The sequence below is a fragment of the Perissodus microlepis genome, chromosome 8, assembly GCF_051167445.1.
Source record: "Perissodus microlepis isolate ML-2025 ecotype Zambia chromosome 8, ASM5116744v1, whole genome shotgun sequence".
NCBI classification, from domain to species: Eukaryota; Metazoa; Chordata; class Actinopteri; order Cichliformes; family Cichlidae; genus Perissodus; species Perissodus microlepis.
Window position 1 is genome coordinate 24783505 of NC_140468.1, and position 27810 is coordinate 24811314.

The following is a 27810-nucleotide window of genomic DNA, read 5'->3' on the forward strand; positions in this document are numbered from 1 at the left end:
GTTTTTGATACGATTTTTTCTCCGCCCCTCAAACGTCACTTAAAAGTAACTATATATGAGCAATAGTTACAATCCCATTGTTATTATTTTTTTAGCTCTGTAAGCACAAGCTATATTTGCTAGCATGGGCTATTGGGCTATACTGTCATCTTTTAGTGTTTTGTTTTTCCATAACTGCTAAATAATTTGTTCTGTTATGTTGCGCTTACTACTTTTTTGATTCGTTGAACTTCGCTTGTTCCCATCTTTCCAACAGCGCGTGAACGCAGCAGCAGAAGCCCATCTGTTGGATAGGGAAACTAATCAGGAGCCAAGTAAAGACTTTTCAGTACTGCTAGCTTCTAGGCTAGCAAGGTTTTAAAGTCTGCCGTCCACACGACTAAGGGATAGGACTTTGTTAATGAAGTACAGCGCCTTCGCTGCATGAGAAACAACATTCGAGCGATGTTTTAGGAGCACAGTTTTGTTGTTGCCGCGAAAGTAGAAGGTGGGTAGCCTCTGGTCAGCCGAAGCTTGCGGCTAGCTCATTAACGTTAGCTGGGAAAGAAGTGCAAGTGGAATCGGGAAAATGGAGCTGGACGACGTAGTCCTGTATCAGGACGACTCGGGCAACTCGACCATGATGTCTGAGCGGGTCTCAGGTCTGGCCAGTTCAATATACAGGGAGTTTGAACGGCTCATAGAAAAATACGACGAGGATGTGGTAAAGGAGCTGATGCCGCTGGTCGTCGCCGTGCTGGAGAACTTGGACTCGGTGTTCGCTGTCAACCAGGAGCACGAAGTGGAGCTGGAGCTGCTGAAGGAGGACAACGAGCAGCTCGTTACCCAGTATGAGCGAGAGAAGGCACTGAGAAAACACACAGAAGAGGTGGGTCTGATTAAAAAAACAAAACAAGCAGCAACAGCGCCAAACTAATTTACAAGCGGGATTAAAGATTAAAGGCGTGTATTATGCGCTCGATGAAAGGATTTGTGCCAAAGTCAGTTGGAAAATCTGGCCACTTTACTGTTGCAATGCTTTTCAAGTACACATAAGCGCATTACTTATCCTTTTGTACTTTTTATAAAGTATATAATTATTCGGTACACTTGCATTTCATTTTCTTATAAAGATCGCCCTGTACCCAAGCCATCCCATATGGTCAGCTCTGAGACACTACAGTGCTCAAGTTTTGTTGCAACATTAGGGTCTCCTTGGACCAGTAGTTGCATTATATGGTGGGTTTATGCACCACTGTGTAGTTTGTTGTACTTCGCATAACCTGGCAGTGTCAGATATATGCAAACCAGTCAGTGATATATTTGCCAGCTGGCTGCTCTTGCCTCAACCAAAAACAAGTTTGAATCTCAGTGATCAGATTCAGCTTCATGACTCATGGCTGTCTCACTGACCCTGCATTTGATTCCGCCCAAATGACACCCCCGTTGCCATGCTCTTCATGACTACAGGGCGGTTTGTGTTGGAAACACTTGTTTAGGTGCCACAGTCTTGCACACTGGGTCTGAAACCCAGGCTTATGCAGATTTGTACTTATACATTTTTCCCGCATTTGACTGCTAGAGTAGCTTTGCATGAGTTTCACACAATTTGGTTTTTAAGTAATTCATAGTTAGCTTTGCTGCAGCTCTTCAGTTCATCCACTCTCTGAGGTCTGCCCTGCCTTAAAGAGTTATGATTGGCTGCTCTTCAGAAACACAAAGTTTCAACAACAGGTGGACTGTGGACCAGTGCTGCATCCCTGAGATGGCCTTTTTAAAGATGGCTCCTCTCTGATATTGTAAAGATCCAATAGTAGAAAAACTGTCTGACACATAGGATTTAAACTGTCTGAGGACTGAGCTTTTAGTTCACATGATAAACCTGACCTCATTGTTTGAAACTCTGGCTAGATTTGTTACAAGCATCACCACTGTGCAGCACTTAGTGTTAGTGGTTGCTTTTCTTATTTATTGCTGGGAACTTTGGGGCATGTTGCATGGGCGTGTACCTGAACGTCTACAATTACCTCAGATTGAAGTTTGGGGTAAAACTGAAGCAAGTGAAAAGATGATCAGTGTTGTATTGTCTTTTACTCAGTTTCCTCATCACGTCGTCTTATTTAAGAGAGTTGGTGTAAAACCTGCAGCTATGTAGTATGCTGTAACCGCTTCAGTGTGGCCCTGGTGCATTGTGGCTTGCACTCCTTATTCTTTCTTTTGTGAGCTGGGTAAATTTGGGGCTGTTTCTTTGCAGCTGCAGGCATGCTCATGAGTTTGATTGGCTGTCTACAGGCACTCTTATCTGTGTTTCTGTGTACATGTGTGCTCCCCTTTGTCTTTCACTTTCAGTGTCTATTGTTAGCCATAAGTACACATTCTGAAAGTTCACTTTCCTTCAAAGAGCTGAATCAGGACTGTTAAAGTTGTTTTTAGTTTGTGGGCCATATACAATCCAATGTAATCTTAAGTTCAATTCAAATTTATTTATATAGCGCCAAATCACAACAAAAGTCGCCTCAAGGCGCTTTATATTGTACAGTAGATCGCACAATAATAGATACAGAGAAAAACCCAACAATCATATGACCCCCTATGAGCAAGCACTTTGGCGACAGTGGGAAGGAAAAACTCCCTTTTAACAGGAAGAAACCTCCGGCAGAACCAGGCACAGGGAGGAGCGGGGCCATCTGCTGCGACCGGTTGGGGTGAGAGAAGGAAGACAGGATAAAGACATGCTGTGGAAGAGAGACAGAGACTAATAACAGATATGATTCAATGCAGAGAGGTCTATTAACACATATTGAGTGAGAAAGGTGACTGGAAAGGAAAAACTCAATGCATCATGGGAATCCCCGGCAGCCTACGTCTATTGCAGCATAACTAAGGGAGGATTCGGGGTCACCTGGTCCAGCCCTAACTATATGCTTTAGGAAAAAGGAAAGTTTTAAGCCTAATCTTAAAAGTAGAGATAGTGTCTGTCTCCCGAATCCAAACTGGAAGCTGGTTCCACAGAAGAGGGGCCTGAAAACTGAAGGCTCTGCCTCCCATTCTACTTTTAAATACTCTAGGAACAACAAGTAGGCCTGCAGTGCGAGAGCGAAGTGCTCTAATAGGGTGATATGGTACTACAAGGTCAATAAGATAAGATGGGGCCTGATTATTTAAGACCTTGTATGTCAGGAGCAGGATTTTGAATTCAATTCTGGATTTAACAGGAAGCTAATGAAGGGAAGCCAAAACAGGAGAAATCTGCTCTCTCGTTCTAGTCCCTGTCAGGACTCTTGCTGCAGCATTTTGGATCAGCTGAAGACTTTCAGCGAGTTTTTAGGACTTCCTGAAAATAATGAATTACAGTCGTCCAGCCTGGAAGTAATGAATGCATGAACTAGTTTTTTAGCGTCACTCTGAGACAGGATATTTCTAACTTTAGAGATGTTGCGCAAATGGAAGAAAGCAGTCTTACATATTTGTTTAATATGTGCATTTAAGGACATGTCCTGGTCAAAAATGACTCCAGGGTTCCTCACAGCATTACTGGAGGCCAAGGTAATGCCACCCAGAGTAAGAATCTGGTTAGATACCATATTTCTAAGATTTTCAGGGCCGAGTACAATAACCTCAGTTTGATCTGAATTAAGAAGCAGAAAGTTAGCGGCCATCCAGGTCTTTATGTCTTTAAGACATTCCTGCAGTTTAACTAATTGGTGTGTGTCATCTGGCTTCATAGATAGATAGAGCTGGGTGTCATCTGCATAGCAGGGAAAATGTATGCTATGTCTTCTAATGATACTGCCTAAGGGAAGCTTGTATAATGTAAACAGAATTGGTCCTAACACTGAACCCTGTGGAACTCCATAATTAACCTCAGTGTGTGAAGAGGACTCTCCATTTACATGCACAAATTGGAGTCTATTAGATAGATATGATAAAAACCACTGCAGCACAGTACCTGTAATACCTACAGCATGTTCTAATCGCTCTAATAGGATATTATGGTCAACAGTATCGAACGCTGCACTAAGGTCTAGCAGGACAAGCACAGAGATGAGTCCACTGTCAGAGGCCATAAGAAGATCATTTGTAACCTTCACTAAAGCTGTTTCTGTGCTGTGATGAGCTCTGAAACCTGACTGAAACTCTTCAAATAAACCATTCCTCTGCAGATGATCTGTTAGCTGTTTGACAACTACTCTTTCAAGGATTTTTGATATGAAAGGAAGGTTGGAGATTGGCCTATAATTAGCTAAGACTGCTGGGTCTAGAGATGGCTTTTTGAGTAAAGGTTTAACTACAGCCAGCTTGAAGGCCTGTGGTACATAGCCGATTATTAGAGATAGGTTGATCATATTTAAGATCGAAGAATTAATTAATGGCAGGACTTCTTTGAGCAGTTTTGTAGGAATGGGGTCTAAAAGACACGTTGATGGTTTGGAGGACGTAATTATTGAAGTTAACTCAGAAAGATCAATTGGAGAAAAAGAGTCTAAGAGTAGCTGTAGATAATATTACATCTGTGGGATGATTATTGGCAATTTTTTTCTCTAATGATAAAAATTTTATTTGTGAAGAAGTTCATGAAGTCATTACTAGTTAACGTTAAAGGGATGGTTGGCTCAAAAGAGCTCTGACTTTTTGTCAGCCTGGCTACAGTGCTGAAGAGAAACCTGGGGTTGTTCTTATTTTCTTCAATCAGTGACGAATAGTAAGATGTTCTGGCTTTGCGGAGGGCTTTCTTATAAAGCAGCAAACTATTTCTCCAGGCTAAATGATGATCCTCTAAATTTGTGACACGCCATTTCCTCTCCAGCTTACGAGTTATCTGCTTTAGGGTACGTGTTTGAGAATTATACCACGGAGTCAGGTACTTCTGATTAGAGACCTTAGTTTTCAGAGGAGCTACAGTATCCAGAGTCGTACGTGGTGATGGAGTTTTTATTATGAATGAATGATGAATTTTTATGAATTATTATGTCTATTTTTTATGCTTAAGGACAACAGATGGAAATTAGCCCTTGGCTATAATCTGGTATGTTTACATTCATGTAATTTTTTTTACATTTATGTTCATTAACATGCACTGTCCTAAATAAAATAAATAAATCAATTATTAACAAGATAATCGACCTCTGTTGGGGTAGCGTTCAGATAGCTGCTCTGCTCTATGTTGGTACAGGGCATTGAAGATGATAACAGTGGGTGGATTATATTCTGTATTATAAGTGTGCGAGGGCCTTCACATAAATAGGTAACATTCTGAAAATGTTATCATCTAATACATCAGTTCAATCCCCGTCTGCTTCAGTCTGCAAGCCAGATATCCTTGCAAGCATCTGTCTGCGTATGAATGTGTGTGACTGTTACCTAAAAAGCACTTGCATAGATAAGTGTTTATGTAAATCAGGCAAGTTGTGTAAATTGGTTTGAGTGCTCAGAGTAGAGAAGTGCTATATAAGAACTCATCCATTTGCCATTTACCACATTTTTTGTGTTTAAACCAGATATATCAAGAGGTTTCTAATACTGTATTGTTAAATTCCAAGTGTGCAAAATGTTAAAAACAATCTAATTAAGACGCACACAGAGGTCCCTTAAAATAACACAGAAATCCGGTGGCGAGAATCATTAAATCAATGAACTCTTACATGGAAAAATCTTTGCAGTAAAATTTCAGTTTCATTCTGTGATTCGGGTACCTGTACTTTGCTATGGTAACACATAGCTATTAGCACATAATAAGTATTATACTCATATATATTTTACTGTATAGAAATTCAATTCAATTCAATAAAACTTTATTGATCCTGAAGGTTGACCCCGAAGGAAATTGGGTTAAGGCTGCCGACCTTTGCCAGCGCCGACTTACCCTTCTGACCATACATACATTACACAAACATCACATGGGGAAGACAGGTCAGAGAGGTATAACAATGGAAAATGCACCACATGAGGAAAGATAAGGAGAAAAAAAAATAACTCCCCCCAGACTGAGCTCCAACAGGGAGATCAGTTTGAGAACAGAAAAAAACACCTCTGCACATAGCACATGAAAAACAAACAAACAAACAGTCTAAACACAGTCGTTATCAGGGTGTTTTTTTTGTTCGGCTCCAGCCTTGCAACCGCAGCTGGCACCGAGAGGGTATCCGCATGAAGTGATGGTGCTTTTACTTTAGTGCGAACAACTCATATGAATTTCAAAGCTGTTCTAACAGTCCAACACTGGTCTCTCAATCTCCCGTTGGAGAGCCGTGAGCTTTCTATGATGTTATCCAAACTTACGTTCCGTGATGCAGCCTTGAGCTTCTGTGTTAAATGAGGTTCTGTGAATGACTGCTGCTGGATTTACTCAATTATATCTGGTTAAGCTCTGTTTAGTCATTGTCCAAATCACTTGGATACAGTTTGCAAAAGCTAACATTTATATAAATAACAGCAAAAACAAGTGATCCTCACTGTTATATTCGTTATGTATCTTGTATTAGGGCTTGCAGAGGCAACAAGGCCTTGAATGCAGGCTTTGTTCTATTTAGCTGATGATCACTTGGACTTAAGATGTACTTAGAAATAAAATCATAAATTTAATACTAGATTAACAGAAAATAAAAACAAATAAATAAAAATTTGTTACATTATTTTAGATTGCATTAGTAAACCATTGTTCCATGTGTGAATAGGTGCTGTTTTTTAATCCCAGTTGTTGACATTTGCCTTGACGGTTAAATGTTGAATGACAAGCGCAACAGGTCACAGAGAAGTGCATTTATAATTGATGTCATGTTGTAACATGTTCCCTCAGCTTTGAGACCTGCCGATGACATTTTCCATCAGTATGCTGAGGGTTTTTTTTCATCCAGCTGTGTGAAATTTCTCACCTCTGCTATACAGTGCCCTCTGTAATGTTTGGACACAGACACACAGACAAACCAATATGTGTGTGAATGACAGATGTTTTTATACACAGTCGCCTAGTTTAACAGGTTCCAAATCAATGGGACAATTATCATGCAGTTTGAGGACCAGGTGAGGCCTGCTCTCTTGTTATTTCACAACAAATAGCACACCTTTACAAAATCGCTGTCAAAAATGTCAATTAGACTGTGTCAAAGCAACTTGTGTTATTCTCATATTGTCATAAACATAAATACTGACGTGCTCAGATGACGGAGAACCATCATAGCAAACATATTACCAGCTGATCCTTAAGCTATGCAGGATGACTGATCCTACTGCATCAGCTGTTTAAATAGCAAGTGATGTTTTTGTGATTGCCATTGAAGAAAGTCTCCCTTATCCCCCTTATCTCATGCTCTGTTATAGAAGGAGACAGATTTCACAAAGTTTGAGCGAACAGGATCACAAGCAGCCCATGTCAGTCTGCACACAGCAACATGGTCGTGACTTGAATGTTTGAAAATTGTTGATACTGCACATACAACAAAATGTATTCTTCTGCTGAATGATAGGTGCCGTCACTCAGAAAAAAACTCATCAATGCATTATTTTTTTGTAGGGATACACCTGCTCTCTCTGTAGATGGTTCCAGTGCAGATAGCTGTGATTTTCACATTTACACCCACGTGTAGATGCACATAGCCCACACCAAAGCAACTGCCTTCTCTAAGGCTAATGAGCAGTGTGGCACAGATTCATTTATTAAGCTGCTCATTTAAAAAAAGTCACTCTCTGAAAAAAGAATCAGATTAATCTCACGAAATCAACGCCGTATAGGCCAAGTCCTGCTTTTCTGTCCTTCAAGCTCAGAGGAATTCCTCTCATTGGCTTGCCTCAGCGAAAGGAGGAAAAGGCAAGGCAGGAAATTCTTTGGGAAAAACGGCACTTCCCTCAGTTCTTTTGTCCGTCCATGGTTGTCTGCTGCTGATGTGGGAGAGGCCGCACACTACTGACGAGTAATGCCAACTGATTGATCACCGTGAATCACTAACATGTACCAGGAGCCACCAATACTGGGTTCAGCATACTGTTGAATGGGTCCGTTTGACTGTGTCTTAAAGAAGAAAAGCCTGAATTGTGACAGATGTTTCTGGCCATATTAGTTAAACTGCCGGAAAAGTGAACCCAAGATAAACTTTTCGTAGTTTTTTTCAGGAGAGTTTTTTTCAGGCGAGCGACTGAAGCAACTGTCAATGAGAGTGAATACTGGTCATGGACATATGAGCTGATGCTAAGTACATTAGGAGGTTACATAGGCAAGAGGAACCTGGGCTTTAAAACAGGAGTTCATAAAACCAACTGGTGATGTTGCTGTAGCTACATCAGTCTTTAATACTCTCTGTTTGCACGACAAGCAAATCAGCTTCCACTATGGATGAAAATTAGCAAAAGTGAGGTGAACAAAAGCATGTTGATTACTGCTGTAACATTAGAAATGTGACATGGTACCTATTTCAGCATTGAAAAATATCAAATATCCCAATACCCAAAGTGAAACCTGAATATCTGCCAAACAAATAGGCCTATAACCAAATCTTAGACATGTGTCTGGGATAGAAATGTGTCAATCACTGTTGAATTGATTGTGCACAATTTTAAATTGTCTCAAGTAGATGAATCCTTTCAGACTTGAGTTATATATTCCATGTTTTCCTCTAGCTCCATCATGATGGAAATCTGATGCTGGAAATCTGATCCTTTCCAGTGCTGCTAAAAAGTCCAAGTCTTCCCCCATCTAGAGAAATAACACAACATCTGCTGTGTAATTGCCACACAGTTTTGTGCCATTCAGTCTATGATTATGTCAGGTGATCACCTGAAATTTGGTGCACGCATATTTATCGTTCTCTCAGAATGAGTCGTAAGCACTGCAAAAGTCTGTTATCAGGTCAGGGTGTGTTTGTTTGTGTGTTCATTCGTCATTAACCAAACTACCAAAAGAGCACAACAGCAGTCTGACAATAGGGATGGCATGCTAGTATTAGCTCAAAGCGCTGGTGAGTCTGCAGTAAATACAGCCTCTCATACACTGAGTGCTACCAGTGATTATTGTAATATTAGTAATAATTCACTGTGATGCATTTCTGGCATCTGAGAATAAAGTTTTAGTGGTTTTGGTTGAAATTTTGTGTGAAGATTAATTATGAAAGTAGTTGGTGTTTTGTTTGACTAATAAATCGACTCATTGCAGTTCTAAGAAAGATGAGTAGGATCCCACAGTATGTTGTCAAAACAGTGTTATCTACAAGACAAATTATTTTACCATGACTTTTGGAAATCTATTAGACTATTGCAGGAGATCATCTAACCCTTTACTGCATCTGGTGTCCAGGACCTCAAACGCCCCCAGCTGTCCTAAACATCCCAGCAGGAATCTGTAGCCAAAAGCTCTAAAAAGGAGCTGATTTCAGTCTCTGTCAATTGAGTGCCAATACAGTGAAGCCCTGTGTGGGGGTAGGCACACACTTGTTCTGGAAGCACATGTGTTTGTTAGTAGGAGAGTGTGTGTTGGCACCCAGGGACAAAGAGCTCATTATCCATGTAGCGTAGGGGGAAGAGTGCATGGTCAAACGCTGGAACACTTATTCTCTGGAGCGCTGTCATATGTGCAAGCCTCCTTCCCAGGTCATATGAGGAGCAGCGTGGTGAGAAAGAGTTGGGGAGTTATGTAGATAAATCTGTTGCTGCAGTGTGTGTGTGTTGGGTGGGTGGGGGTCAACATATGTCAGCTGTAGAGTCAGTTAGTCCTTTATGGTGGTAAATGGTGTCTTTTAAAGTTAATTGTTGAAAGTCTTAGGGGGGAACTGGAGAAGGTTTTTAAAACACAGACCCCTGCTGCTTCACCTGTTTACCTCGTGTCTTTGTTATGTACATGTGCAGACTGCGGCACCACAGATGGAGACATCTGACCGTGTTATTTTTAAAAAATCACGAAGTTTTCTTGATGAAACACCTTTTTTTTATACACCTCAGGTCTTAATGGGACATGTTTAAATAAGAGGCTGCTTGTAACAGGCTTCTCAGGTGACCCTCATTTCTCTGCAGATGATACTCACCACCAGCCCGGGGCTCTACTGCAGGGTGTCTAATTCACATCTGCATCACAAGACTGCATGTTTACAGCATCAGACACCTGATTCAGCTGAAGTATCAGTACAAATGAGACAAAGAGGCCAGCAGTACCCTGTGTATTCCCTTTTACTAGAAGTTTGGCTGTAGCCTTTAACCTTTAGTTATCAAAACGGTTCTAACAGTGATGCTGTTTGTCATATTTGATGCTGTCTGATGGGACCTACTGTATTTTATTGTTGCAATTATTCTGACCTGTAGCTATAAGATTCCCCATCCCTTTAAGTTTTTAAGTTCTCTTGTAACTGTAAACCTTAACAGTTCCCCACCTTCTTACTTTCCCAAAGATCTGAGTAATGCAGCATTTTATTATTTTAATTATTTGTTCAGTGATCTACTGAAACATTTGATCTCTGCTGTAGACATAGAAAATATTCATGTAAGAAACAACCTTTTTTAGCCGCATTAGCAGCAAAGCCTAAACACATGCTGATCCGATGCACTGGATAAGTGCCTATACTTAGTAGCCCGTTTGGCTAATTCAAGATGTGCAACCCCTAATTTACCTTATAATGTGTCTTATTAGTCTACTGTTGCCAGCTTGAAAAAAGAATACAGAACCAGACAGATTTTCTAACTTCAAACATTTTTATGTTCAGCTGGTACCGTTTCAGTTAAGTCCGTTAATAAAAGAGAGTCGACTAGTTCCTTATTTGTTGTGTATGAACAATGTTAACTCTGTTTTGTTGCTGGTATAAACAGTAAAGTAGGAAGTAAACTTTCTTGTCTCTCTCTTTGTCATCCACTGTGTGTGCAGAAATGCACTTAGGCCAAAACGCTTTGCTTTTCTGTCTGTGAAGGTTCTCAGTCATCCAGGTCATTGTAGTCTAAGGAGCTGGAAAGAAAAGTATCTGGACTTCTTTAAGTTTCCTTGAAGACGTTTCGCCTCTCATCTGACAAGCTTCCTCAGTTCTAAGAGCAACTGGTGGAGAGTCTGCAAGAGGGTCATGGACCCCCTATTGATCCTCTACCTAATCACACAAGCCAAGGTGTGAAAATGGGTGTGGGTCACAATCAGCCAAGGCTTTGGGTGAACTCATTGTGAAACCTAGCCCCACCCTATCATGTGAATACTGAGGTTTGCTGTTCTGTTCTTCATTATAACCGCTGTAGCAGACTGATAGTGCTACATGAATCAGCATTACTGATTTCTATTTTATAATGTAATAAGAGTCTTGCTTTATTGTAACATACTGCTCCACAGTGTGTTACACCACAAGAGCAAAATGATGAGTGCTAGACTGAAATAACTGAAGATTTTATGGTCACACTAGTAATGTGGCTCTACTGGCTTGGTTACTCCACCACCTTGGTAAACAGTCAGTGTCAGCACCTATGGTGATTTCCTGACTTTCGTCCTGGTGCCACAAGGTTCGTGCTTGTAGTTAAACAGTATAAGGTAGTTTTGTTTATGTCGTACTGGAGTTCACTCCAAGTTCATAAACCTGTTTTGAGCATTCTTGTGGTCTTTGGAGTCATATTTCGTCTTATTTGCTTTTTTAAAGAATTTCATTTACTTCTTTTTTTGTTATTGGATCCTTTAGAAACCCACTTTACCAGATCTCTTTAGAGTTTCATCTTATGTGTTAGATTTTATGTTGACTGATGGGTTTTTGGCTGGAGACAGTTTGAAGAAAGGGGTTGAAAATCGAAACCCACCTCCGAGGTGGGTTTATCATAGTAATGATTTAACATGATTGCATGTCCAGGACTGTTTTAGAGGACTGAGGTTGCTGACAGCTGCTGCTGTGAAGGCTGCAAAACCAATCCTGATACGGATATCAAATAGTACACAGAAAAGCACTCAAGCACAAGCTATGAGGAAGCTGTTGCTTTGCACCTGTTGTGCTGAGATGTTGGATAACTTTGATAATCAACAGAAGACAGACGCTGTGCTTTGTTTCCTATTTGTATTAATAGTATTAGTATCGCCCAGATTGTTATCAAGTACACACAGATGCAACATTTAGTCCACACAGCTCTATTTCATTCTTCTCTTTCAGGCATTCTTGTGTAACAGATGCCAATGATTGCTTGACTGGCTAAGGAAGCTGACCGCTCACATGCATGTGTGACATTTTTTCCTCCTGATGCTGTCATAAACAAATCATCAGTGGATGTTTTCGTGCTTACAGTAGCTTCCAGTAGCTTCCAGTACTCTTGTTAATGTCAGTGCAGTGGTAATAAATATCTGCTTTCACTGTGTCAATCTGCAGAGGTACATCGCCTTGGAAGACTCCCAGGATGGCGAGAAGAAGGATCTCCAGTGTCGACTGGTGACGTTGGAATCTCACACACGGCAGCTAGAGCTAAAAACTAGAAACTATGCAGATCAGAGTAAGTTGAATTAGCGTTTTATCTGTAACGAGACACACACACGCACACGCACACATACACCCTGTGAACAGCATCAACAGTTTGAAGCTTTTGTGAATGTTTATTTTCCTGATGTGCCACAGGGCAAAAAGACCACCTGAATGAAGGCTATTAGTGACATACTATGAAGTGCTTAACTTACTAAATGAGCTCAAATAGAGTACGTTTAAAGCCCAGGAAAGTTTTACTGGGCTTTAATCTAAAAAATATATATATATTTAGATGTAATATAATAAGTTCATTTCTGAAGTAGTACTTAAGAACGTTACCATCCCTCACAGTGTGGGAGCCTTTCAAAGGCATGAAAAAAAAAAAAAAACCTTCATGATGTGGGCATTACTCCACTGGTGACATAGTGTGTCACTGTCTGTTTGGTCCACCACAGTATCGCAGCACATTCCTCTTCTTCCATGCTCAGGGGAAATTTGCGAATTCTCAGCAAATCTCTTTTTAATTCTTTCGATCTGACGCTTCCTCTTTTTTCTGGTTATGTCATTGTGCCAGTTTCATTTAGTCTGTAATTTATGTTCATGGTCAGAATTGGCAGCAGAGAGAACTGCATCACTGCACTGTGTTCCTGTCAGTGGAAACACGCCTGTGTAAACCAAATTTAGCTCCAAGCTCTAATTGGATAATGTGTTTTGACAACAAGACATTTGCTAACAGGAGTTTTCATGTTTATATTATTTCCTGGCACATAACAGGCCTTAATAGGCATGACGACGTTTGACTAAATGACATCTGAATTGGAAAACTGATTTAAAAATTTGACAATGTTTTTTTTGTTTTTGTTTTTATGTAGAAAACTGTGAATTCATGTAGACTATGTGCAAATTCTGACACACAAGTGAGCCAGATTTTAACACAAGTCACGATCAGAACCAGATGAAGCCTTGTTTTATTTGTGAGAGGATTAATTGTTTGCATGTGGGGCTTTCCTTAACAATCACACTGTTTTGTGAACACACCTGTAAATAACACCGCAGTTATTTCTGCTGCACTCTTTCACATCTACTTCCTCTATGATCCCCCTCAAAAAACCCAAACTAAATCACAGTTTTCACCACAATATGCAGCTGCTCTGGTGCTCGTCATTGCTAACATGCATGTTGATTCCCAAGAATTCTCGAATCAAGCTTTGCTAAACATCTGCGGATTCGGACTTGAAACTTTGTGCATGTTTAAGGCAGAGGGTGCTGCTAGTGCTCAGGCTTCTGCAAACCTTTAGGGCCACTTTTGACGGAGTGCACTTGCATGGCTGGAATCTGAATAACACACTAAACTACTGCCCGACTGTTTGGCCCTGAATGAGCAGGGCCACCTGAGAGCCACAAACACTGGAATCAGTAAGTTGTCCTCAACTGGCTGGATAGAACTCAGAGCAATGTTTATGTGTTTATTTATTTTTTACTAATTATAAAGATGCATCATTTCCATTCGTATTCCTTGAAGTTCCTTTAGCTTTTGTCAGACATGGATACAGCTACTGCAGACCTCTTTCTGTTAAAATCAGGGCATTCTGTGTTTAATATGAAGGTGTAAACAGTCATGATGCTAACAGGTTCATCTCCATGACACTGACAGTAGTTGCACTATATTGTCTATGAATGAGGTTTTAGATCTAGCGACATCTGAAGCACAACTCGGCCTTCTTAATAAAGGTAATCTATTTTTATAATTAAAAAAAGTCAAGTTCTACATTTACTTTGTTAGCACACTGATACACACTTAAGTAGATATATCAAATATTAAATTTAGGCTTATACGTAAAATTTATTAATTTCTATAAGTTACATTGAAAACTTATTCCAGCTTCTAAACTGTGACTGTGCCTGAAAGCTCAACTCTAAGGATTACAGTGTCATTTGCTGTTAGATCAGTCCTGTAGTAAACTCAGAAGAAAGACTCCAAAAAAAATGAAATAAAACTACAAACAGCTGGAATCAGCAGCATTTGTCTTTTATCCAACTGAGCTACTCAACATGCAGGAGATACACATTCAGAGTGATGATGATTTATTTTTTTATTAATTTCATTATTATTTTTAGTAGTGGAAAAGCAAAAAGGATGCCTTTTGGACTTGACGTTGGGTATTCAGAGCTGTGGGTACATCTGCCCCCAGTTCTTTGGTGGCACTCGGGAGGATTTTGTTGGTGCATGGCAGCCCTCTTCTGGCTCTGAGATATTACTGCAGCAGATAACTGTATCATGCTCAGTGACATAACATGTAAAAATATTGGATTTTCCACTCTCATAGAGTCTAGTCTTTCAGTATTTTCAGTAAAATTGGTTCTAGTCCTGTTCCTGTTTTCGTTATATGAACTTTGTTTCTTATCCAGTTAGCAGATTGGAGGAGAGAGAAGCAGAGCTCAAAAAAGAGTACAATGCCCTTCATCAGAGACACACTGAGGTAAGAGTGTGAGGAGATGTTTGTATGGATGCTTTTACAGTAAGCTGTGGGGAAAAAAATCTGTAATATTATTATTTTTATAACTTGCACAGCTTATAAATAAAGAATAAGTGAAAACGTGCTGGGATAAGCAGCCAAGAAACTCCATATGGTTTACATATCTTTAAGATTTGATTGGTTGATAGCTGTTTTCTGTATGTTAGTCATTTTTAAGATCAGATTATTTTGCAGTGTAATGATATTAAATATGTCTCATTATTCCAAAAAACATCAATCAAAGTAACAGGTTCAGAATTTTTCACTGAACTAATGTGTATGTCTGTGTGTACATTTAACATTTGCTGTTCTTTACCTGCATATTCAAGTTTATAAGGTTATTCATGTGCATTCATATGTGGGGAGGACTTACCTGTGACCACACAATGGAGTGTTTTCAAACACCGTGATAAGTAATGGATCATAAGTAACTGCACATCAAAAGTCGAGCCTTTTCTTTTTTCAGGAGACCATCAAGAATCGGTTTGAGTCTTAAATGGAAAAACAAATGTAACAACAAATTGTTGAGGAAAAGAAGAAAAAGAATGATTTTAAACATGAAGAATCTGAAAGTAAATTAGGTTTTTGCTGAGCCTTCAGTCTGTCCCTGTCTGTTGTTCATTATTTATCACTAACTGTTGCCTCAATGTCCAAATAAGCCTCTGAGGCCTCAGCAGCCAACTGCTAATCTGAATAATGTTGAACAGGGGAGATGAAAGCCTAATGAAGGCTGTCACCTACACACTGCATCAACATGGTTCTTTGTAAGGCTGACTGTCACAGCTGTGGACCCAAAGCACTTCATATTCATTAGTGCAGTTTGTATCAGTGAGATCACTTCATGTCCTAACGATCGTCTCGCTTGTATATCTTTTAGATGATCCACAGCTACATGGAGCATCTGGAGCGGACTAAACACCAACATGCAGCGATGACAGCAGAGCCCTCAGATACAGGAACATCAGTCAGGACACGGTTAGACAACCGCACTGTTTTTCTCTTTTTTTTCCTCTCTTTTCTTTTCTTGTTTCATATTATAGTTGGAGACAGTTGGGTACCTTCAATATCTGAACCAGCACAGGTACCTGAGAGTCCATATTTCACATTTGAGACTTTTTATTTATTGAAAACTTTTTACCTTCCTCACCACAGGGATGCAATAAAAAGGAAGTTCAAACAGTCAGGCTTTGTTTGTCTTTGCAGGCTTAAAAAACCCAAAATCGCAGTAGGAGATAATTGGTGTCACGGTGATGATTACCAACTTTCTCTGTTAACCCGGGCTTTCTGCTTTGGGCTCTGCACGTGCTCACCCACAAATGGGCGAATCCATGCCTCCTATTACTCTGCAAAATGATCATTAGGAGTGTTGCCTACTCGAGCCACACATGTTATAACAAGGTGATGCTGATGAAATTGTGATTTTTAAAAATTTTCTATAAAATCTATTTTAAAAAATAACAGTATTACGACACAGCAGCACTGTTGCAAAAGAGACAAGAAGTTAATGAGATTAGTTAATATTGGTGTTTAGCAGTGAACATGAGCAGTGAAATAGCAGCTTACTATTTTAACGCTGAGTGTGTTCTCGGCGCTGCTGTTTATTTCTCAGGTGAAAGGCGTACATGAGAGTTCTGACACTTTAAACTGGATTCATTAAAAACAGTGAAGGTTACAGTCGCACAGCCCACTAAAGACGTGGAAATGTAAAATGTATTTTATTTATTGGACAAGTATTGTGTGTGTGTGCGCGCTGTTATTCCAGTGATGTAAAAGAGACTTGGAACCAAGTACAACAACATTTATATTTTCTGCATCATCATCTCAAACAGTGGGAGTGCACAGTTTGTGCTGCTGTAACTTTACAGCTTCATGTTAGTAAGGTCCAGCTTAACAATTTGCACATTTAAGATGATTTTTTTTTTTTACCCAGCGGAGTCTTCATTGCACTTAAAGCATGCTGTAAACATGGTGAGTCCATGCTGTTAACTGTTAAGTCAAAACATTTACAAGCAGGGTAAACAGTCCAATTTCTGTGATAACTTATCCCGTTACAGGATTGGAAGCTATCGCTGCCTCTCTAAAAGCTTCATCATCATCATCCTCAAATAAGTGCAAAATTTAGCCTTAAAATATAGCCTTTAGTCCTTCTGTGAATTTGACATTCAGTCAGACGTGGTACATTCAACTTTGACAAGTATTTGGTTGTCCAGATATTTCCTCAGATTAGACGTGTCTCCATAACCAGCTTTGCATTTTGATCTACAAACATCTGCGTCAAAATTTGAAAAGTGTAGCCATAAAAGTTGAAACACTACTTTCGACCCGCCATTGTGGGAGGTGGAGTGCTAAATTATCCGCCGAGGCTAACAAGCTTGGTAGACATCCATAAACTGCATGGAGGCATTATAAAGACAGGCATAGGACTCAAATGATGGTAACATATGACTGGGGTACTCTGTGAAGTCAAAAGCTTTTATTACCGCAGTAGACTGGTTTAAGGTCAAATAGCTGCAACACAACTTTTTATTCAGTGTGGTTTATAAGCTTACAGTAGAAATGCAGTATGCTTTTTTTTATTATTATTTTCTGAGGTCAGTCTAAGCACAAATGATCCAAAGCTGTGGTTTCAGTTTTTTTCCCCTCTTTTCTTGACTTTGTATGATGTTATTTATAACACAACAGATATTACTGTGCTCATCATTAAGAGTACAGGGGAAGTTGTCAAATGACAACCTAACTTGTACCCTTAATGATGGTTTTGACACCTCAGTGTATATCAATAAAAACTTGTTTCGATGACCATTTGAATATAGTTTTTCAAGGGTAGCTGCATAGGCAGAGGCTGCTCATTTCAGAAAAGAGCCTCAAAGGTTACAGCTAGTAGCTTTTCAAGAGATAAAGGGTTAATATGGGCAGCTCGTGCACACAGCTCTGTCCAGAAGCCCCACCCACCTCCTGTTCAAACTTTCTCTTTACAAAGGGCAGCCAATCAGAAAGCAGTTGGCTTAAAGTGAAGGGGCATATATACAATAAGGATTATTATGAAGAGCTAATCACACAAAGCTACTCTAGCGGAGTCCAGGACTTAAACTATTGAGCTGAAAATGAGCAGAATAAGATGCCTACAACATCAGCATGAAGCATGTTAGCCTTGTGACATTAGCGTTTAGCTCAACCTAACATGGCTGTGCTCAAATAATTGAACATACAACACGTTCCAGGCACAGATGCATACAGATTGCTATACTGAGCTTACATATATAATCTAAATGTAGTAATCTAATTTTATTATAACTTGGACTTGAACTTTGGCCTCAAACCTAGGCTGCTGCTTTGTGGCCACACAGCCTGTAGTCACCTGAACACCCACTGAGCTAAACTGACCCCCCCTTGTTGTTGTTTTTTTCGTCCAGCATTTTTTACTGTTGACAAAATTTAACATTAGATACCTGATGCATTCAGTGAATGCAGTTTCTCACTCACACTCTCGCATGCAGATGCACGCACTCTCACACACACGCACGCTCGTTTTGATCAGTCTCCTCATTTTGCAGCCAGTAAGCTGCCGCCTGAGATGAGGCATATGGAACGAGCTGCCTCAGCATCCAAAAGGGAGAGGGAGATGGAGAGAGAGACGGAGAGGGAGGGGTGGTAGTGGGTGCTATCGCACGGAGAGAGGGAAAGCGTCAGAGTGTTCTAGACTGCACAGTGGCTGCCGTGTGGCATCTCGGCAGAGGATAGGAAGAGGAAAGGAGCAAGAAAAACAATCACCTTCCAGTGGAGTACAGTGAAACGAGAGCTGAAGCTACCAGTCTCTCTCTGCTCCGGATCATCTGCCGCGCTGCTCTAATCTCTGACTGGTGCTGAAGCCACCAGGATTACTGTTGTTGTGATTGTTGCTGACACATTGCTGCGCTTCTGACCTGCTCCCACTGTCTCTTGGTGCCTCAGCACTGAGCTGCAGAGCCCACAGCTCTGCACTCATTGGGGACTTTAACCTAGGAGGATACAACATCTTTGACTTCTACCGTAGATGTACCCGCAGTAGTAAAACCGAAAACAGCAGAGTGCGGTTACCTGTCTCCGGCGAGGCGAGGGGCCATGATTTGGGGGGGCCATGAGCCCCGGGTGTATGCTGCTGTTTGTTTTTGGCTTTGTAGGGGGAGCGGTGGTCATCAATTCTGCTGTGCTAGTCTCTCTATCAGTGCTGCTGCTGGTTCACTACTCTGTTTCTACTGGAGGCTTACCTGCCCTGCCTTCCTTACCCTCCTTACCCAGACCCAGCAGGTACAAAATATGTTTGTTTGTGTTATGTGAGTTGCGTAGTTATGTGAAATCAGTAATTGCAGCTACAGAGTCTTTGAAACCTTGCAGTGTTGCTGCCATGTGGGTGCGTTTGTCTGACACTATCAGACTGCACTCTAAAAGTAGGTCAAAAGAGAGAGAGGGATGTGAGTGGCATGAGTCATATCTTGACTAAATCATCTTTCCCAATTTCACCTTTGAAATTGGTGGTTTTGGTGGGTGTACCAGTTGATAATAACCATCTTTTGAAAGTAAAACTGGTGCTGGTAAGCTTAACATGTAAAATATATTTTTCCCCCTGTTATGTTTCAAAAAACAAGTGCTGCTCACCATCAGTGGGCCTGCGTGTGACTGCTGTGTCTATTGTTTTTTGTTTTTTTTTTAGGGCTGCTTTTAATCGCTGCTTGCCGGCTGCTTTATTCCCCATGGCAGCCATTGTTCTCTTCACTCTACAACAGTTTTTTTTTTTTTTGGTCACTGTAGTGTGAAAAGCTGCTTGTGTGTATTAGCTCGAGGCAGTGGAGAATGCTGTGTTACAGTTTTTGTCAAAGTTTGTGTGCATCACTTCCAGGCAGCTGAGCTGCCAGAGTTTATTTATTGAAGCTGAAGATGATTTCTTCCTAAGCTGTACATTAATAACACAGATCACAAAATGCACCTTTTCTCTGGTAGAGGCTGGTAAAGTTGGTTTTGTGTGACTTGCCTGAGCCTAGTAGTTGGGAGCTAATTGAGTTTATGAGGCAACAAGTTATTTTTCTCCTCCCACCACTTCAGTGCCAAGGGAGTCTTTGCTACGACACCTCTCTGTGAAATCCCCATTCAGTTTTGTCACACACTTTGTGTTGTTTTGTCTAACTGATTACATCATGATGATCTGCTTTCACTGCACTGGAAAATGTCCATTTAATTTAGCAAGATCAAATTAAATGGAAGATTTTTTGGGGGAGTATAACAGTAACTGTTTAACAAAACAGAACAAAAAGGATTCAGTTCAGTAAGAGCCCATGGTTTGTATAGTATCACATAAACTACACTCATTAATGTACACGTCCTGCATTTTTCTGTGGTTCCTTTTTAATTAAGACCTCTGCTGCAAAATAAATGTAATCTTTAGCTCTGCTAGCAGTGTGACTACAATATCTCAGCAACTAATGGATTAAACATTGTAAAATTTGGTATAGATATTCATGGAGCTTATCAAATTCAGTCATGACGAACTTACTAAGCCAATTCAAGGTGGATTTGCACAAAGCATAAAATCCTGTATCTATCATACAGACCTTGTCAGTCACTTGCCAAGGGAATAATATTCTTGGGATAAGTTGTTAACTTTAGTGATACCTTAACCTTTTTCTTTATGAGCACTATAATCAGGTCAGAATTTTAATTTTAATTAATTAATGCTGTAGTTTAAGACCAACTACTAAATAATTATTAGCTTACAACTTGTGATTGCCAAGACATACGTGTGCATGGATAATTCTTTGCTGTGGGAATGACCAATGGCCTTTCTGTAGAGCTTGGAAGTATATTTGTAACTACAGGTGTTGCTGTTGTGGTCAGTAGAAAGAATGCAGGCTTAAAACACTTTACTTTTTAAACTCGGAAGATATTTTTTTATACAGTCTGTGGGAGTGACCCACAGTACCCATGTGGCAGCTAACGTCAGTCTTTGTGGCTTTGTTTTTAAAGCCTCACATGCTGAGCAGCCAGACTAAAACGTAGACCCGGAGTTTTATTGTTCTGATAATGCGGCACTATTGTTTTTGTGCAAAGGTTATGCCTTTGAAAATTAAAATGATTAATGTGGACGTAGCTAAAGATTGACCTCAGAGACCAGCTCACATAAGTCTCTGAGGACAGCACCTTGATGGGCTCTGATGGCACTGTAGGTATGCTGCAGCAGTTAATTTCCAGTAAGAAATAAAGAGTTTTCATTTTCTACTATGAAAGGCTTTATGTTTAAATATTTAGTATTTGAACAAATAAAAACAAACTGCTGGTATTTGAAAAATATGTCTCATTCCTTTAATTTGTTTTTATTCTGAACATCTTTTATACCTTTTATGTATTGAAGGAAATTATTCATTTACATCTTGTTTCAGTGTTTTAATGAAAGTGTTTGGATGATTTTCACATTTTCAGTTGGGATTTTTAACGTTGGAATGGCTAATTGTAAAACATTATAACAGACCAGTCCCTTAGAAAATCGTTCACTCCTTCCAAAGTTGTTCTCATCACGTTTGAGTTATCCCTCGTTCTGCGTCTCTCCGTCTCCAGGAAGGAGCGTCCAGTCTCCATGGGCCTGTTCCAACTTCCTGCAGCTGATGGCATGACCCCTGACCTCCACAGAGAACCCGTGGACACCCCATCTGAACCATGGAGATTCAACAACCTTAGCCATCCACGGTCTAACACCAGCCTCAAGGTACGACGTAGGCAGGTCACGGTTTGCACTGTTAATTCATTCCAAAGAAAGACTTCTCTTCATATCAACAATTCCAAAGTGTAAAGTTAGCAAGCTTCCCACGGATCAGATCCATGACATCATCTCGTGTTCGCTTAAGAGTTTGTGAAGCTAAATCGAAAGCATCCAGTGCCAGCAGAAACACCAAAGAAAGACTACATTTCCATCCAGAGAGAAAGGGTTGTTCAGTGTGCCCAGAATTTTTAACAGCGCGTGCGAGAAATGGGGTGGCGTGGAGCCCAGGAAACAGGGAAAGTGGTACCATTCGGGGGCCTGCCTTTAACCTCAGGGGAGGGTAGAAAGGACAGTGTGTCTTCACATTGTTGCTGTTGGTAACCATGCTTCCAGCAAAGCTCCATCATGAATATTTATGAGCATCTAATAAGTATTCATTTGTAGTTATTACACTAGTACTGGGTCAAGAGGACATTTTAAGAGTGTGAAAGTGAAATAACATTCAGTTACCAAAGTTTTGCAATGCTGGTATATCCCAGTGTATCCTTTTTCCAACTTAGCTTTTACACAATGACACAGTTTTACACTTCACTCTTAGTCCAGCTGCACAGCAGCGCCTTTGTGTTTTGTCCTCTTAGTTGACATTTTCAGAAGATTTAGAGTTAATGATCCCATTCCCCCGCCACGTTCAGCAGCTTGTTTGTGTGCAGATGTTTTTTTGGAAGCTTAGGAAAGAGCCACAGTCAACAGTTGAGCACTGTTCTCCCCCAATTGGCTGTACAGTGTAACTATAGCAACAATGGAGTGACGCCATTGTGCAGACAAGTAACCTGAAAGGAAATACTCCCACCGGTGCAGAGGGAGGAGAATAGGTGGACTCGGAGAGGGAAGAGGGATTATGTTAGAGGAAACTGTAGCATGGATATAATTTAATTCTCTAATACTGTCTGCGAACGCCTCTTTATCCCTTTTGTGTTTGTCAAGATGACAGAGGGATCTGGATGATGGCGTTATTGTCCTGATTGATTCTTTTGCATCAGCACTGTCCTATTTATGGGATAGAGGTCTCCGGCATTAGAGGATCAAAACAATTGAGGCTTAGAAAATCGAAATGCCTCTGCTAAGTGCTCGTGAACTTTAGAGTACGAACGTAATACTTGAAAGTTTTGATTTGATTGACTTTTACAGAGAGATTTCGGCAAAGCGGTGACCTTTACTGCCAAAGGAAGCCTTGAACAGGACTCACTGCTATGTTTCATAAGTTCAGGCCTTTCCCACACTTTTCCTGTTGTTGGCTTTTGAGATTTTCATCTTCCTTAGAGTGGTTTCACATTAGCGTGGCCACTATATAGCAGTAAAACTACATGGTGTGTTTAGTGAATAATTCATTTCTAATATTTCTCAGCTTGAAGAACTGTTTTCTCCAGTCACAGTGGAAGGTGAAAGTTCACCACAGAATGTTCCCAATGTGGATGTTGATCAGGACCAGGTAGAAACTATAGCCTGTGCATCCACCAGGCTAATGTAGTTCTGTGCTCTGTGTCTTAGGTGGTTTGCAGGTTTTGCACTGTGTGTGTGTGTGTGTGTGTGTGTGTGTGTGTGTGTGTGTGTGTGTTTTAATATTTGCTCATGCTAAAAACTAAAAATACTTTAAGTCCCAGTGATAATGCACGATGCTTGCCTAGCAATAGAGTGTTTTAGCAGTATCAGAAGGGGAAGTGCCTCTTTTATTAAATGAACTAGAAACAATAATTCAGGTTTAATGACATTTTAAAAGATTTGTGAAGTTGAGCTGTTTGGGGCCTGCATCCCAGATTGAGGGAAACTTGTAGTTCTTAAACCTTAAATGTGGAATGATTCTTTGAGGCAGAATGGACTCTGCACCAGACCTGTAACAGTGCACCACTCCTGGCATTGAGGATCCTAGAAAACTGATCAAGAAGCTGGTTATCAAGTGAACCAGTTAATTAGCAGATAACTACATGCGACATCCACTAAACTTGATTGATGTCCTTTATAGACTTTTAGTAATTACAGCAGCAAAAAATGCCTTGTAGCGGAATATACAGTGTAAACTGAAGACTGTCGGAGGTGAGGTCAGATAAGTAACTGAAAATCAGTCAAAACGTTTCTGATATCGGAATAATCGGAATAATCCTGCCCATGCCCATTGACTGGAAAGCTCGAGCAGCTTGTGCCAAAATAAAAATGCGTTTTCTGTCATTGAGATACATTTTTGGTTTTTAGTAAAGATGACATCAAACAAGATGATAAAAACTGCAGGATGGAGTAGTTTCAACAACACTTGGAGCACAGTCATAATACAGAGGAAAAAAGTAGTTTGGCGTATTTACAGTACAAGCCTAGTGAAGTATATGTACAGTGGGGGAAATAATTATTTGCTATCCTGCTGAATTTGTAAGTATGTTCACTTAAAGTAATGAACAGTCTGTTTTTATGTTAATTTCATTTTAATGGAGAGTGAGAAAGAGAGAGAACATGAACCACAAATAAAAAACAAACAAACCCCAAAATCAAATTACACAAGTCATAAAAAGATTTGCATGTCATTAAGTGAAATAAGTATTTAATCCCAAAGCAAAACATGACAGTACTTGGTGGAGAAATCCTGTTTGGCGCGCACTTTGAACAGTAAGACATTTCTAGTTGGTCACCAGGTTTTCGCACATCTCCGTAACGAGTTTGGCCCACTCGTCTTTACAGAAACTCTTTAAATCTGCTGCTTGGTGACTCAAAGCTTCAGCTCCGTCCACAGATTTTTATGGCAGGATTGAGGTCTGGAAACTGGCTAGGCCACTCCATGATCTTACTCTTCTTGTTTTTTAGACACTCGTTTGATGCCTTGTTCATCTATGGTATTGTAATATTTTAGCTTTAATTGAATAAAGGGTTTGTTTAGCATGTTGCATTCTGGGTTGGGTTTTTTTGTGTATCCGTGTGTTTAGCTGCATGGTAAAATGTTCCCATTTTAACATGGTTAACACATAATGTTCTGTTTGAATGGAGGAAATGTAGATTCTCCTTACTGATGATGTCCCAGTGGAACTACTATTGAATGACAGTCATTTTTATGTGAACTTTGCTTGGCTTTGTTATGAATGCAGTGAGGTGCACATAACCTACTTTTTACAATTGATAAGGAGTGAATTTTAAAGTTTTAAAGACTTCCTGAAGCTCATAGTTTTCCTCCTTCACCTTAAGGATGAACTGTCCCAACTGAACTGTGGGAGTTCCAGGTCCAACACGCAAACCAACCAGGGAAGCGTCTCTAAAAACGGAACACCTGTGACTTTACAAGATGGAGGGTCCAAATCCACCACTCCCTCGCTGGGGGGTGCCTCTAAATCAAACACCCCCACATCTAACTACAGCAATAATTCTCAGTCCACCACACCACTGTCTCCTTTTGATGGTGGTTCCACTGGCATGAGTCCCATGTCTAGTCTTGGGAGAGGGTCTGCTTCTGATGTTGCCATGGAGTCTGTGGACACCCCCTTAAAGGACCAGGAAACTTCAGATGGCCACAACAAAAACCTGGACTGGAGCAGTGGAAAGCCAGAGAGCAATAAGAACATAGCAGCGGTGCAGGAAGGACAGCAGAAGGGTCCTGAGTCTGATACTACACCTCTTAAAGAGGATGGTCAGTACTTCTCTTATCACAGCTTCTCTGTTGCGGTAACATGACTGCACTCCCTTGTAATTGTTCTCAGTTAAGACTGTACCAGTATTAAATCTGTGCTGGTTATAGATGGAGCAGATAGCCTGGAGAAGTCTGAGGTGCAGGCTATCATAGAGTCCACCCCTGAGCTGGACATGGACCTCGCTGGCTGCAGAGGAACAAGGTACGGCAGTAACCTAAGAGCATAAGCAATAATTATGTTTATCAATGAATAATATTCATCAGTTTATCTGTGAGCTTTTACATAACTATTAAAATATATATATACAATTACACTCATGTCCATCATATTCATTATAACCTCGCTAATGAGCCTCACCTTATCAGTCCTCTTTATTGCTGATAAAAGTGTTAAAGTATTGCAAAATCACGCATTCTTCTTCATGATAATAATCCTTTTCTCCCTTTCCTCTGTGTCCCACCTGTCCTTTCAGCACACCAACTAAAGGTGGCGTAGAGAATCTAGCATTCGACCGCAACACCGACTCTCTGTTTGAGGAGCTGTCGTCTGCAGGAAATGACCTCATAGGAGATGTGGATGAAGGAGCTGACCTGCTGGGTAAGAAGTCTCACTCTGTCAGGAGTAACGATGTAGCCTCAGTCTTTAATTTTACGACCAATTTTACCCTCCTCTCGTATTCTCTGAATTGTCTTTTCTTTGGCTGTCGGGCATTATCATCTATACAGATGAGTTTTCTGGTGTGTGTCAGTGAATTTCCCACTCTATTAACTAGCTCATCGATTTCCTCATTTGTGTGTATAATGTGTCCCCTCTGTGACGTTTCTTTCCTGGATAGGCAGAGTAAATTATAGTGCCTCTGCTGTGCTGTGAAGAGCCGTGATATTATAAATTAGACGTGTTAAAACGAGAGCACTTAACCTACTTACAGAGTCTCATAAAGCGCTTTCTTATTCCCCTTTGCATGACTCTCAGACTACAACTTTTTAGGTAAGACTGAGACAGTTAGTGTGTAGTACAGACATACATGTGTAAGAACTTAAAAATACTAAACAATATAGAATAAAAAAATAGGTGTCAGTAAGATTTTGATTGATCTTTTGATTTAATATCGCTCTCTGATCATTTTCAGGTATGGGGCGAGAAGTTGAACACCTTATCCATGAGAACACCCAGCTGCTAGAGACCAAGTGAGTAATCACTGAAAAGTTTTGGAGGCGAGCTGTTCAAGCTGTGCCAGTTTAGTACACAAGTATATTATTTCAATGGTGACCAATGCAGACTATTAAGAGCAGCAAAAATAAGTGTATCCCAGAGTGCTGCCAGCTGCCACAGGGCGGGAGGCGCCTGGACAGGTGAGCCGCTGTGGTTGTCTGCAGACAGACAATCACTCACACTCACATTCAAACCTGCGGTTAATTTAGAATCACTAATGAGCCTACAACAGTGCAGTTATAATACAGTGGGAGGACTCAGTTACAGCCCACAGTTTGGACCTTTTGTACTCACAGCTTCAGACACCAGTGAGTACAGACATGTCATAAACTGACACTGTGCCTCGCTAGTTAAAGCCAGATATTTATTTATTTATTTCTAAAGGCATAACAGGGTCCTATGTTGTCACAAGCTGTTAATAAATCTGTGGTCCAATATGTCACCGTGTCTCCTGGTGCACGCACAATGTGGCTGCAGATGAATTTATGGTCATGTAGAGAGAGTGTGTTCGCTGTCCGCCTGTCTGTCTGCAGTGAGTTATGGTTTGGTTACAGCTGGTCTGTGGGCCTTTCTTGCTCGTGTTATTGTTGGTCCGTGAGCCACCTGCAAAAAAGAGCGGAGTTGTAACATGCAAAGCACTGAAGGGAAACAGCAGCAGAGCAACAGCTGAAAGTGTTAAAAACAATGAAAATCGTCCTCTGCAGCCACTGTCTCTGCTTTTCATGCTTTATTTTTGGATCTTTGAGGTACGTGTTTCTCCCATTCCCGATGAACTGTGCTATTACTCCCTGCTCTACTTTGGCACCAGTTAACATTTGACAGATGCATACATGATTCATCATCTGCCTTCCAGCGGCAGTCAGGATCGCTCTCCTGCACTCTCTCCAACCGAAAAGAGTATACGGATGGACACGTATGCGGGACCATAAATTCCACTTTACTTCATTTTAAAAATGGCTGATGAGTGGAGTCATGTTTCCACCTTTAAAATAACCAGCTGGGCATTTTTTGACTCTACTTGATAGACTTTTACCACAGAGTTAAAATTTGTCAGTTTATGGATTAATGAATATAGAAATAACCAATATTGAGGAACAGAGTAATGGTGCCCCCTTGTGTTTAAAATTGATATTACAGCAGATTGTGTGTTTTTCTGCATATGCATTACTTTTCAGAAATGCTTTGAATGTGGTGAAGAATGACCTGATATCTCGTGTGGATGAGCTGTCGTGTGAGAAGGAGGTACTGCAAGGAGAGCTGAATGCTGTCACACATGCTAAGACCAAACTGGAGGAAAAAAACAAAGAATTAGAGGAAGAACTTAAAAA

General features: G+C 40.5%; 1 protein-coding gene across 4 annotated transcripts in view; it reads left to right on the forward strand.

Annotated features, from left to right (window-relative positions):
* The first annotated feature begins 206 nt into the window (after positions 1-206).
* The window catches only part of spag9b (sperm associated antigen 9b), a 38974-nt gene continuing 11370 nt past the window's right edge, over positions 207-27810 (forward strand). The window contains exons 1-10 of one of the 4 annotated variants that reach the window (XM_084938356.1): positions 207-868; positions 12276-12396; positions 14775-14845; positions 15759-15856; positions 21467-21614; positions 24831-25269; positions 25378-25471; positions 25743-25867; positions 26400-26457; positions 27658-27810. In XM_084938356.1, the coding sequence (XP_084794482.1) occupies positions 569-868; positions 12276-12396; positions 14775-14845; positions 15759-15856; positions 21467-21614; positions 24831-25269; positions 25378-25471; positions 25743-25867; positions 26400-26457; positions 27658-27810 (1607 nt within the window). In that variant the 5' untranslated portion in view covers positions 207-568. Of the gene's footprint in view, positions 869-12275; positions 12397-13254; positions 13782-14774; positions 14846-15758; positions 15857-18459; positions 19169-21466; positions 21615-24830; positions 25270-25377; positions 25472-25742; positions 25868-26399; positions 26458-27657 lie in introns of those variants that run through there. The other 3 variants (XM_084938355.1, XM_084938359.1, XM_084938358.1) reach the window with 3 other exon arrangements.